The sequence below is a fragment of the Cnephaeus nilssonii genome (genome assembly GCF_951640355.1).
Source record: "Cnephaeus nilssonii genome assembly, chromosome: 6".
Taxonomy (NCBI): domain Eukaryota; kingdom Metazoa; phylum Chordata; class Mammalia; order Chiroptera; family Vespertilionidae; genus Cnephaeus; species Cnephaeus nilssonii.
In genome coordinates, this window is record NC_137077.1 from 92,111,375 (window position 1) to 92,125,953 (window position 14,579).

Here is a 14,579-nt window from a genome sequence, read left to right on the forward strand (position 1 = left end):
CTGGGCGCACCTCTGCAGAAAAGTCACTCTCACTTTCCGACCCGATGGCTGAGAGTCCAGCTTCTCCCCGTAGGCGTCTGGGTCCCCCGTGTGTCCCCAGAAACTGGATTTCAGAGTGATCGGGAGCTTGTCTCCCTTCGGGTTGAAAAAAAGCCGCGTGCCCAGTCGCCCGCCACCAGCCCAATTCGCGCGCCTCCGTACCTCAGCTTTTCAGCGTTTGTGCTCCTTTCTCTTTCCTTCTTAGTTGTAAAACTTCCACTCAGCCAGCTTTCCCGTGGTTCTGGGTGGTAGACATTTTGTCTTTTAGTTGTAGTTTTGAAATTGTTGTGCGAGGCGGCAGTTTAGTTGTTTACCTTTGCCGCCATCTTGGTTCCTCCAGATTTCTTTATTTGTTATTTGTTAAAGGAAAATGTCACATTTACTCATAGTTGACTCTTAAAAAATTGAGATAATTCACATATAAAATTCACCAATTTAAAGTGTACAATTCATGGTTTTAGTATATTTACAGAATTGTGCAACCATCACTACAGTCTAATTTTAGAACATTTTTTCATCCCCAAAAGAAACCTCTTACCCATTAGCTGTCACTCCCTATCCCCATCCCCTAACCCTAGGCCACTTCCAATCTACTTTATGTCTTTTCTGGATTTGCCTGTTCTGGACTTTTAAAAAAAATTAATCCTCACCAGAGGTTATCTTTTCCATTGACTTATTTTTATTTTTTTGCGAAAGTGGAAGGGAGGGGGAGAGACAGAGAGAGAGAAACATCGATGATAGAGAGACACATTGATTGGTTTCCTCCCCCATGTACTCCATCTAGGGCCAGGGATCGAGCCCACAATCGAGGAACGTGCCCTTGACCAGAATTGAGCACTCGACCCTTCATTCTGAGGGCTGATGCTCTAACCATTGAGCAACTGGCTAGGGCCTCAGTTATTATTTTTGTAGGCATCTTAATTTCCAATAACCCTTTAGTTTGTATTTGCTAACTATATCAGCTTGCTAATGCCTTTACTACACAGTTCAGAACTCTAAATTTAAGACTGGATTAACCTGTCAATTTTCCAAAAATAACCCGGTGCTCAAACTAAGTCAAGTTTATACTTACTGCAGTGAGAGGGAGCATTGCTCTAAAGAGTTCCAATAGTGTTTTAGAAAGAAGAGGTCCTGGATGGAAATTTATAGGGTTTTGGTGTCTCGGTTCTAGTGGTTTAAGGCAGGTCTTTTTTCCTTTTTTTTTCTTTCTTATTGAATTCATTGGTGGTGACATTGGTTAATAAAATTATATAGGTTTCAGATGTACAGTTCTATAATTCATCATTGTATATTGTATTGTGTGTTCACCACCCCAAGTCAAATCTCCTTCCATCACCCCCTTTACTCTCTTCTACCTCCCCCCACCTCCCTATACTTCTGATAATCACCATACTGCTGTCTTTGAAAAAGGTTAGGGAATTAAGCAAAACAACAAACAAATAAAAACACACCCCACAAATACACACACACAAAAAGCCCAAAACCTCATAGACACAGACAAGGCAGGTCTTTCAACTCAGAGAACATATTGGCACTGGGCAAAGCTTGTGATAGGATAATTTAGGACTCGTTGAGCAAGTCTCGATGAGCAAATATTTGTTCGATAAGCGAGCAGGTTTGCTTAGCTGAGCAATTTATTGTATTAAGGGACTGGTGGAGCAGCCTGTTGTTTAGTTAAATGAATTTTTGAGAAGTTCCTAAAGCGAATAATGAAGTTATGCACTGGTTTTTATCCTTATTTTGCTGGGCAAGATTTTCCTGGAACAATTGATAAAGTCATGTTGATGTAAGGGCTTTAGATTCTTCTTTATCATTAAGTTATGTGAATGTAGAAGGTCTCAATGACATCTATAAAGGCAGATACATTTTAATTAAATACTGTTCCCAGCCCTGGGTATTTTACAGTTCCCATGACTTTAATCTTCTAACTTTAGATGGCATTATGATTATGGATCTCTGTGGCACTTTGTTTACTGACTTCAATTAGTATTTCAATATAATTTATCCCAGAATGCACCCTAAGTTTCAGTTGAACTGAACTAGTTTCTATTCCTCAAAATGGTACTTTTGCTTTTCCTTTTCCCTCTTGACTATTGTGTTCATTTCATCTTATCAAAATTCTGTACCTCATTCAACCTTTCCTGAGTCCCACACTTTCTATCTTTAAACTAGCTATACCGTATTTCTTTATAGTCATTTATGTGACTCATTCAGCCCCTTATTAGATTGCAAGCCAATGGAAAACAGACTGTATTTTACTCATCTTTTAAAAAAATCCTTTTAATAAATATTTGTGTTACAGTGATTTTCAAACATTTTTCATCTCATGGCACACATAAACTAATCACTAAAATTCTGTGGCATGAATCAAAATTATATCTTTTTTTATCAAATCGTCAAAATATATATTATATATATATTTTGATAAAAAAAGATATAATTTTGATTCATTCACACCAGACAGTTATTGTGTTGATTGTTGTCATTTTTTTATGTGCCCCTGACTAAATAGTCAGGTATTGCATGTTTTAAAAATTCTTGTGGTACACCAGATGAAAATCACTACTCTATTGAACTGAGTCAGGCTAAAAAAGATAAATGTCCAGTAGATTAATGAATTATTTCATATTAGACTGATCTTAAAGGCCTCTATGATTCTGTCTTTCCAAAGATAAAATATATTCTAGAGAACTGTCATTTTAGCTTGTACTTTGGGTAGATCATGAGTCAGATATAATTGTTTTTTTAAAATATATATTTTTATTGATTTCAGAGAGGAAGGGAGAGGGAGAGAGAGATAGAAACATCAATGATGAGAGAGAATCATTGATCGGCTGCCTCCTGCATGGCCCCCACTGGGGATTGAGCCCACAACCCAGGCATGGGTCCCTGACTGGAATCAAACTCGGAACCCTTCAGGTCTGCAGGTTGACGCTCTATCCACTGAGCCAAACCGGCTAGGGCAAATATTATTGTTTTGAAATATAACCAACTTTAACTCAGTCTTCTCACAGATGGACTTAACTGAATGTAGCAGGAAAAAAATGTTAAAAAGTGTTTCATTCTCACTTCATAGCATTCACTTCTCTTTTTTTTTATTTTTAAAAAAATACATTTTATTGATTTTTTTACGGAGAGGAAGAGAGAGGGATAGAGAGTTAGAAACATCGATGAGAGAGAAACATCCTTCAGCTGCCTCTTGCACACCCCCTACTGGGGATGTGCCCGCAACCAAGGTACATGCCCTTGACTAGAATCGAACCTGGGACCCTTGAGTCCGCAGGCCGACGCTCTATTCACTGAGCCAAACCGGTTTCGGCTTCACTTCTCTTTAAATATAGTGACTTATTCGTAGAAGGTCTTAGGGAATTAAGTTTTATGCTTTAATTTTAGGCAGGTTTGGTTTTAATTCTTTAATCTTTCATAATGTCCTGTTTCTCTTCATAGTTCCTTTTGATAAGGGTTAGAGGTATGACCACAGAACAGAGCATAGTATATATTTAACACTTGTATGTGATATTTTAATATAGTTGCGGTTCAGTGTTGAAAGAGAGATCTTTGGGTACTGTGGTTTAGTGGCTGCTAGATGGGAAATCAAAAGTAATTTCCACTCATGACAAGGTGGTTCTTTAGAGTTAATATTGGAAGACAGAGACTATTTTATATATAGTGCCCAGCGTAGGGTTTCCCAGCTATCATGTGACATTGTTATAAACTTGCCCATGTGACCTAAGAGAAAGCATTTTTTTAAAAAAAAATTCTGTTTTCTGTCCAATGTTTGCCTCTACCACTTTATACCTACTTATTATCTTCTATCTAACCCAGGAAACTGTATTTGCCACCACCCACTCTACACATCCCTAATTAGCAACTCCATAATGCTTGAATACAATAAATAGCTATGATCTGGCACTTAAAATTTTTTTTTGAGGATATATTTGTGAGTATTTCTTTATAGGAGGGTGAGAATTGGGGATAATACGTGATAAATCAATAGACTTATTAGTACTTTGTGCTTCTGAAGGAAACTTTTTAATAAAAATCTTGCTGATATGTTGGGGTGAATTAATGTGTATGTATTTCTTACCTCTGACCACATTGTGCCTAATAACATATACTGGACCACCAGATGGAAATCTTACCAACAGTAATAATGTATTATCTTGAATTGAGGTTAGCTTTTTTTAGAAGCACCATTTCAGATAAGAAAGGATGGTTATGAAAGATGTGACAAGAAAATATGACAGGCAACCCTAATGCTTTGAAAATTTCCAATATCTATGAGTTTGTTACCATGGGTTAGTTAAATAATAGTAGCTCCTGAACAATATGGTTCAAATTTTAGTTACCACAGTATATTTACTGTGAGTAACTGCATAAAGTAAAAACTTTTCCGGTAGCTCTTCAGTCCACAGATCACTATGCAAATAATAGATGTGTATCATGGTCACCGACCAATCATGTCATTTCTTTGAAGTCTGTCAGTGACTGATTATTGTACGTCTGTTAACTCATAATACACAAGACAGGCAAGTGTATAGTTGTGCTGCTTCCCAGTGATAAACATATATGACTTTTTACAAAAATGGAAAACCAAAAGAGGGAATTGGCTAACAAAGTGAAGCAAAAAAAAGGATCATGATAACGCTGAAAGTAAAAGTCAAACATAAATGGATTATAGAAGAAATAGCTGACTGTGGCAATGTTGACACTGCCACCGCTTAAGAGATTTTAAATAGGCAGCAAGAGGAACTTAGTGAAAACAAACTTGTCGACATAAATGAGTCAAGTGTTTGCGACCAAAAGGATGAGGATGTCCAGAGAAATGATACAGGCAAAAAAGTTAAATTAAAGGAACTTTTAAAGATATTTTAGGATACAAAGTGCAAAGAATAAAATGCTGAAAGCCGATCCAAACTTAGAATGGAGTATGACAATTTTGCCAAGGCATAGAAAAGATGCTCACTTTGTGTTGTAAGTTATACCACAAGAAGGCACTGTTTCATTTATTTCTTGGCAAGTTTTAAACAAATAAATAAATTCTCAATATTTCTGTTTTAAAATATAGCATTTGAAATAAACTGACAGTTTTTAATGTTTTGACAAAGATTTTTTAAGGTTATGGACTAGTCATTTTCCCATTGGCTAGTAAAATTGTTTTACATGATTTTGGCTTGCAATCATTTTTATTGTCCTGCACTATCATGTAAAGCAAGGTCTGCCTGTATGTGCTGTGGCCTTTGGTCAGATGTCTGTTACCTGCAAAATCAGGCACTGTCATAACTAAAACTGCGAGTGGAAGGAATAAAGTATGAACTTTGGAACTATATGGACCTGAATTGAACTCTTCCTCTGGTATTTTGTAAGTGTGTGACTTAGGAGTCAATTAACCTCAGGTTCCTCATCTGTAAAGTAGTAGCTGCTCAATGAATACTTTAACACATTAAGTGCCAAGCCTGTTTTGTCTTCCTTTCCGTTTAGCCTGCGATATCCGATTTCACCGATATGCTGGCGGCACCAGTGACTGACCAGTTGGACGGAAAGTATAGTGTCACTCACCAGTGACTGACATGGCGCTTAACGTGTTAAAAAATTTTTGGATGGATGCTTAGGCCCTGGCACTAAATAGCTCACTTATTATTAGCATTTTTCATAGTGAAGTATCTGATAAAATATTTTTTTCTGATGTGAACACATAATACTGGACTGTCGCATATATAATTTGAAGTGTATAGACCCTCATATCATTTCTTTAGATCAGTTTCTCAAACACTATTGACATTTTGGCAGATAGTTCTTTGTTGTGGGGAGCTGTCCTTTGCATTGTAGGATGTTTAACAGCATCCTGGCCCTTCCTACTAGATGCTAGTAGCATTCCCCCCACTTATGACAAGTAAAAATGACTCTACATATTGCCATATTTGAGGTGGGTGGGAGCAACAACTGCTACTGAAACAAACAGGAATGCTGTTGTTATAGTTTATTTGTCAGAGAAAACTTGAGTAACTTTTTCATTTTTAATACTCATAATTCTATAATAAACTGACTTTACTTCCTGTATTGTTACTTGTCTGAGGCTTTGTTTTAACCTTAAGAGAATTTCATTATAATTCTTCAAGGGAAATATATTGTTTCATTGGTTCTTGGTCTCTGTCCCTGACTATTTCTATGATTGCCTTGCAGAGCTCTGAGGAACATGAGTGTAATGATGAAGCTTCTCAGGAAGAGGAGGGGTTTATGGGCATGTCCCCTCTCTTACAAGCCCATCATGCTATGGAAAGAATGGAAGAGTTTGTTTGCAAGGTAAGATGGCAATTTCTTGTAATTTTTGTGTTATATGACCTGCCATTCCCAGACAGAAACCTTTAAGGAGTGGTAGTGCCTTACCCTTTGGTTTGCTTTGGGAATAATCTCTGGCAAAATGGAGACAAAAGCAATCTCATGACTTTAACCCTATTCAAGGCATAATACATTTGCCTGCAGCAGCCATGATAAAGATTTGAGAAAACTAGAACATCTAACTGGTAAAAAAGTTTTTCCTAATATGGGTTATTGATAGTTTAGACAAGACAGAATGAAGCAAAATTGGGGGTGGTTAATGCCTGGAGATACTAAGTGCCATCTCCAAGTCCCTTGAATCTATTTATGTGTTGACTGTGATGGCAAGTAAGATACTCTTTCTAGGGTAATCAACTATTCTTTATATAGGAACTAGAGGCCTGGTGCATGAAAATTCATGCACTGGATGGGGGTGTCTCTCAGCCCGGCCTGCCCCCTCTCACAGTCCGGGAGCCCTCAGGGGTGGGAGGCGACCCAACAATCAGGGGAAGGCGACGCCCCCATCACACCTGCTGCTGCCACTACTGGCAGCGCAAGCCTTGGCCGGCCCTGGTTACCTTAGCCTTGGGCAGCCCTGGGCAGCTGGGCAGCCGACATCTGAGGCTTGCCTGTGCCTCGGGCTGGCCCTGGGCGGCTGGGGGGCTGAGAGCAGTTCTGGCCGCACTGCATGCCTGCCACCCCTCCAGCGGGGCTGAAAGGACTGGGGGACTCCAGCAGGGCTGAGGGGACTGGGCGCCGCCACTTTGTGATGTAGTGACGGTCAAGTTGCATATTCCCTCTTTTTTAGATAGGATTGCCTGGTTTTCGTACACATCTAGTGTTTTTAGTTTAACTGGTATATTGTCTCTCTAAGGCTTTTCTTCCAATTCACTTTCTGGTTCATTAGGACCTATTGTGGGGATTTTGTTTTTCTTTTTCCCTAAAATGGTAACTGGAATTGGGATTGCTTGCTTAGAGAAAATAGGTCAGGGACACTGGTAAATCTATAGCCACTTGATTATACTCATTGATCAGGGCCCTGGCAGGTAAAAAGTCAACATAAGTCAGTTGTCTATGTGTATATGTGTATGTAAATTCATTTACATATTAAACATTCCCGGAAAACTCTTTTAGAGAGAAATTTTCATGCATATGGTCATAGATCCTGAAAACTAAACTTAGGTTTTTCTGTATTCACAGGGACATTAGAAATAATTGAAGCCAGTTGACTTAGAATACTATACTTTAGATCAGAGGACAAGAAGAAAACATTATAATAGAGACATCCCTTCCAAGATGAAGTGATTGGTGGAGAGGGGAAGGGGAGGGATATAAACATTATGGGATTACTTAGAGCCCAGGACATTTTTTATAAAAAATCTTTATTGTTGAGGATATTACAGATGTCCCTGTTTTCTTCCCCCATTGCCCCCCTCCACCCAGTTTCCACTCTGCCCGAAGCCTTCACCACCTATTGTCTGTGTCCATAGGTAATGCATATATGCATTTAAGATCTTTGGCTAATCTCTTCCTGCCCTTTCCTCCACACTTTTCTCTGAGATTCGCCAGACTGTTCCATGTTTCCATGCCTCTAATTCTATTTTATTCACCAGTTTATTTTGTTCATTAGATTTCTTGTTTATTTTGATTTTTAGATTCAATTGTTGAAAGGTATTTGTTGCCATTTTATTGTTCATATTTTTTTCTCTCTTTTCCTTCCTCTTCCTCTTCCTAAATAATACCCTTCAACATTTCATGTAATACTGGTTTGGTGGTGATGACTCCTTTAGCTTTTTCTTATCTGTGAAGCTCTTTATCTGACCTTCAATTCTGAATGATAGCTTTGCTGGGTAGAATAACCTTGGTTGTAGGTCCTTGCTATTCATCACTTTGAATATTTCTTGCCACTTGCTTCTGGCCTGCAAAGTTTCTCTTGAGAATCAGCTAACAGTTGTATAGTGCTCACTTGTAGGTAACTAACTGTTTTTCTATTGCTGCTTTTAAAAGAGACAGTCTCTCTTTGTGTTTAACCATTGGCATTTTAATTATAATGTGTCTTGGTGTGGGCCTTTTTGGGTTCCTCTTTTTGGGACTCTCTGTGCTTCCTGGACTTGTAAGTTTATTTCTTTCACCAGGTAGGGGAAGTTTTCTGTCTTTATTTCTTTAAATAGGTTTTCAGTATCTTGCTCTCTTCTCTTTCTGGCACCCTCATAATGTGAATGTTGGTATGCTTGAAGTTGTCCCAGAGACTTCTTACACCAAGCATGTCAAACTCACTGTATGCAGCCCACAACAAATATTTTTGCGGCCTAGCCAATATAACAGTATGTAAGAAACGTTTCAGTAAAAAATTCGTAACTTAATTTTTATAATATCCTGTTATACACAACTATTAATAATGAACTATAACGTTTGCTAATGACTGATTACTATAATTGTTGTTGCATTCATTCATTTCCCTTACACGCCTTACGCGCAGGTGCATTATTTCTCTCCACTAATACTAGCAGCGAGCATTTTAGCAGCCAATTGCCACATCATTAGTCTTGTACTGACTTGTTTGGTGTGTGCAACAGATTTTGCTTTCGGAAAACAAGAAAAATAGGTTTATTTGCGTTAGACTTAATAATTTGTGCAGTTATTCAGTGTCTGGTAAGTTAATGTTCAAGAAAAAATATTAATTTTTATTAAAATGTTCTATTAGTTTATGTTAACGATTACTCATTTATTTCAGCTCTTTGTATTCAGCATGTCTCTTTCGAAATAAACCTACGTTTCTATGAAAATTGAAGCTTTTGTTTTTTTGCAGGCCACATAAACTTAAACCTTGTTTATTTGGCCCATGTTAGCCTTTGAGTTTGACATGCTTGCCTTACACTATCTTAATATTTTTGGATTCTTACTTCTTTTTGCTCTTCTGATTGTGTGTTTTTTGCTTCTTCATATTCCAAATCATTGATGTAGTTCTTAGAATCCTCTACTCTACTGTTGAACCTTGTAAATTACTCCTTATTTCAGTTTGTATAGGCTTAATTTCTGACTGGTCCTTCTTCATGTCTTTGACATTTTCACTAAGATCCTTGTAAGTCTCACTAAGTCCCTTGAAGCTCTCTTTGAGTCCTTTGGAGCACTCATTCAGATCCTCGAGTAACCTTATAACCATGGTTTTTGAACTCTGTATCCTATAGTTTGCTTGCTTCCATTTCTTTAATTTGTGACATGTTTTTTTTTCCTCCCCATTTTGGCTGCTTCCTGCGTTTGTTTCTATGTATTAGAGAGAGCTGCTATGGTTCCTGAAATTGGTAGAGTGGCCTTGTGTGGTAGGTGTCCTGTAGGGCCCAGTGGTTCAGCCTCCTCAGTCACCTGAGCTGGGCACTCTAGGTGTATCCCTATGTGGACTGTGTGCACAGTCTTGTAGTTGAACCTTGATTGCTGTTGGTGTCACTAGGAGGAATTGATCTCCAGGCCAATTGGCTGTGAAGACCAGCTATGACTACAGTGGAAGAACAGATGTGTAGGACACCCCTATGGAGCAGAACTTGCTTCATTGGGGCTTTGGTGTTCACTGAGTCTGCCCCTTGAGTGTGTCGCTTGTGGATGTGTAGAGTTGTAATCTGGTGTGGTCTGAAGCTGTCCACTGGGTGCACCGGCCCTGGGACCTCCCAGGAGGTGCAAAATCAGCCACTGCCTCGGGCCACCTGGCAAGAACTACAGTCTACAGATGGCTGCTACTTATATTGGGTTTGTGAAGTGCCCAGGTGAGGCCCAGTTGTGAAGCAAGGCAGGCTGGTGGTAGTGCCAGGTCATGGGCCTTTTATTGATTAGTTTGGGGCACACTGATGCTAGCTGCTGTTTGTTTTAGAGATTTTAGCAAAGTCTGAAGCCTGAGCCAGGGTAGGCAATTTATATGGAAAAGCAGCTGCAAACAGCTTGTGTGGGGCTGCAAATCGAATGCGGTGGTGTCTCGGGTCGTCATAAGGGCAGAGGGGACAGTGTTAGCCAGGCTGATGGAAACTCAGATATGGCTGCCAGTCAGCTCTGCTACGAGAGGAGGTGTGGTGGTGGTGGTGATGGGGTCCCAGCACAGGAATGAGGACCCCTGTCTGGAAGAAAGCCACCCCGAGTTCCTGCCACATGCCAGACAATCCAGTTCCTCTCTGTATGTCCCTGTGTCCCCCAAAGCCTCCCGGCACTGGAGCTTAGAGGGATTGAGTCTGAGTATATTCGTGTACTGGCCCTTTAAGAGGTGGTTTTTACAGCCCCAAGTTACAGGAACTTCTCTTCCCAGCTCTGGAGCCCTGGGCTTGGGGTCTGGGACCCTTTCACTCCTCACAGTGTGTGTGGGGGGGGAGGGGGTGCAGTGTGGGGCGGGGCGGGGCGTGGAGTGGGGGTGGGGGTGGGGGCTCTGCAGCCAAGATAACCCTCCCGATTAAAAAAACAGCACTGTGAGTGTCGGACCAGCCCATTCTGCATCTCCGCCCCTCTTACCAGTCTCAGTGTGCTTTCTTCTTTACTTCTCTAGTTGTAGGACATCTATTCAGCCAGGTTTCAGGTAGTTCTGAATGATGGTTTTGTATCTTAGTTGTAATTTTGCTGTGGTTGTGGGAGGCAGCAAGTCCAGGCATTTATCTATGCTGCCATCTTGGTTCTCCGAGCCCAGGAAATTTTAATCAGTGTTTGAAAATTGGTGGAAAAAAAAACTCCAAGCAAAACAATAGATCCACTCTAGTGATTACTGACGTAGGAGAATTAGTACAGAAGGATACAAAAGATATATTTTATTTTTCAAAGAGCATGTTTGGGCCCTGGCTTGGTGGCTCAGTTGGTTGGAGCATCATCCTGTACACCAAAAGGTTACGGGTTCGATATCCGGATGGTCAGGGTACTACCTAGGTTGCAGTAACTAATGTTGAATCTCTCAAAGTTGAGTACGTATTTAGTGTCTGGGCCATTGGGGATTTTTAATATTTATATTATTAGTGGGATACTGTAGCTAACTTCACTGTCTTTTTGTTCTTTCTGAACTAAAAAAAAGTGAAAACTTTCAATTTAATAGCTAATGAAAGAATAAATAGGGCATTTTTTTTTTTTTTTTTTTTGCTGCAAACAATGATTTATTGAAGAAAAATGAGTGGGGCACAGAAATGGATAAACCATTCACTTATCATCCACTAGCCGTTTGTCTATGAGAGCAGCAAGAAGAGGCCTCCTATTACATGGTGTTCTCCAGACCTGCTCTACCCTGCTCTGGTGGTGCCACTGACCATACTTAAAAAACTAGCCATGTCCAGTGCCTCAAGGATTCTGTTTGGATTGAAAGCAAGTAAATGGAGACAGTTTAAAATGAAGTGTCCTGTGGTCTTGCTGGTATACTTTCTCTTTAGGAAAAGGTTTTCTTACAGGAATAGGGGAAAGAAAATCATTTTAGTCTTTATAGAGAGTCCAAGTTTGATCTTGGTCTCTTTTTTCAGCCTTCAGTTGCTGTTATTTTACCAGCATAGCCTGGGCCATGTGGGAATAGGTATATTGTGGGCATTTTTTAAAAAAAATTCCATTTGTGCACTATATATTCTGATACAAACTCAGTGGACCGTTGCTAAGTTTGATGTAGGCGGTGTCTTTGTCAGGCTTGTAAATAAACATGTCTTCGTCTAAGCTGTGATCCTGTTCTTTTTTTCCCCAGGCAGTAAAAGAGGATACCTGTTTAGGTTGGCATTTGGCTTGACTCCAAGTTGAGAATAAGGTGTAGGGTTTGTTGAATATAACATTAATTGCAGTATAATTAGAAAGTACAGCTCACTGGCTCAGTTTTTAGACCACTAGAATGTTTGTATAGAAATAATGGCTGGGTTGGGGGGGGGGGAGAGAGAATCATTCTAATATTTTATGCACATATAACTAGTAAGAAACTCAACATATTCTTTCTGACTATAAAAAGGAAGGGAGAATTTGATTATTTTGTCTGTGTGGCAACACAATAGCAATTTTTATGTGGTCACAGTAGAGTTGTTTCCGAATTGTGAACTGCCTTGAGGATGTAAGGATTTGATGCTCGTTTTCCTTCCCTCTTAGAAAATAAAATTCTCCCGAAGTAAAAACGGTAGCAGCATCTTGTAAAGTTAATCTCAGTAATAGCTGTTTTACCAAGTTCAAATTAGATAAAAGGAATTCATTATCTTGGTGTGTCTCTCTCTCACTTTCTCTCAATATAAATCCCATGAAAGCTACAGGTACTTTTATAAGTCGTAGTAATATCAGCAGTAGACATAAAAAATTTGGATTAGTCTTTTGGCATTATTTTATTTTGTTGTATGTTAGGAACAAGCATTGAATAGTCAAATTAACACCAGTAACCACAGGGCCATTTCTATTCTTCTTTTTTTTAAAATATATTTTTATTGGTTTCAGAGAGGAAGGGAAAGGGAGAGAGAAATAGAAACAATGGTGAGAGAGAATCATCGATTGGCTGCCTCCTGCACGCCCCCCACTGGGGATCGAGCCTGCAACCCAGGCATGTGCCCTTGATCGGAATTGAACTCGGGACACTTGAGTCCATAGGCCAACGCTCTATCCGCTGAGCCAAACCAGCTAGGATGGCCATTTCTATTCTTAAATTTAGTCTCCACTTCCTTTGGAGTTACACAGAGGATCAGTTTTTTATAAATGTCAGGAGACACTGAGGAGAGCAGAGAACAGGAAAATGTTGTGGAGTGAAAGGAATGGACATATTTCTGCATAGTAGAGAGAGAACCAGTGTCTGTGGTCAGCCATGTTTGTCACAAGAACCCTGAGGACAGTGGGTGGAATCATTGCCTGAAGCTGAAGCCTAGAGGTAGACTATGTGCCTGGCATTTTTTCTTACATCTTTCTGGCTAGCAGAAGCAAGTTCATTTAGGATTAAGTGATCCTAGTGGTGTTGGCTCTCTGGGCTGAGAGACATTAAAAGAAGCAGAGTGCAGAGTTGACAGACTTTTTAAAGAGTGCATACTAAACTCCTGATCCCTTTTCCTTTAAAGTTTGATGGGGAGGGACAAACAGGAAAAGGGAGAAAGGGGGGCAAAGGGACTTGAAAGGCAGTTAAAGCCAAACTTCTTTGTCATCTCTCCAGCATGAGGAGGGTTGGATTAGTTACTAATTCTCAGACAGGTGATAGCCTCTGAGATGGTTAGGGTTAATTCCACCTTTGGGATGGATGTTGAGGTTTGCTAACTCATTTATGAAATGCTTTGGGTCATTTCATTTGATCCTCATATCTTCCTTATGAAGTAATCAAAGCACTAGAATCCTCATTTTATAAATGAGAAAACAGGCTTGGCGATTTTGTGATTAAAGCTCATTCAACTAGTTAGTGGCAGACATCCAAGATTTTCTGACTCCTATGCTCTTTTCTACTTCATCATATTTGCTATGATAGGAAGAGAAGATAAAGGGAGAAAGAGAGAGCAAAAGGGAGCAAAAGGCACAAAAGTATGATTCTATATAGTTCTTTTTTCACCAACAGGAATAGCCTATATAATAAAAGCCTAATATGCTGTCAGTTGTCCGGTTGTCTATTCAACCAATCAAAGCATAATATGCTAATGATATGCTAAGGCCACTCAACCTCTCGCTATGACGTGCACTGACCACCAGGGGGCAGATGCTCTGACTGGTAGGTTAGCTTGCTTCTGGGGTCCGGCCAATCGGGACTGAGTGAGATGGGCCGGACACGCCCTGGAGCCCTCCTGCGTTCCCTCCCCGGCTGGCCAAACTCCTGCGTCCCTCCACGGCCTGATCATGCACCAGTGGGTCCCTTGGCCTAGCCTGTGCCCTCTCGCGATCTGGGACCCCTTGGGGGATGTTGGAGAGCTGGCTTTGGCTTGATCCCGCTCAACACAGGAGCTGCCCCTTGGTGGTCAGTGTGCTCCCACAGGGGATCGCCGCTCAGCCAGAAGCCGGGCTTACAGCTGTCTCCCACCTCCGTGGCAACACTAAGGATGTCCGACTGATGGCTTAGGCTGTCGTCAGTCGGACATCTCCCGAAGGCTCCCAGACTGCGAGAGGGCGCAGGCCGGGCTGAGTAACCCCCTCCTCCCGAGTGCATGCATTTTGTGCACCAGGCCTCTAGTTAAGTATAAAAATGGTCATATTTAATATCACAGGGATTTCTCAGAGGTAAAGTCTATTGTGGAGAATGGAGGGGAATCTGTATGGGTGGAACTTTGGACTCTTCATCCTACTTT

The 14,579-nt window shown here is 40.4% G+C and overlaps 1 protein-coding gene across 2 annotated transcripts in view; it reads left to right on the forward strand.

Moving 5' to 3' along the window:
* The window catches only part of ADIPOR2 (adiponectin receptor 2), a 76,743-nt gene that overhangs the window by 50,194 nt on the left and 11,970 nt on the right, over positions 1-14,579 (forward strand). For both annotated transcript variants that reach the window (XM_079775052.1, XM_079775053.1), the window contains exon 3: positions 6,223-6,342. In XM_079775052.1, the coding sequence (XP_079631178.1) occupies positions 6,223-6,342 (120 nt within the window). The remainder of the gene's footprint in view (positions 1-6,222; positions 6,343-14,579) is intronic.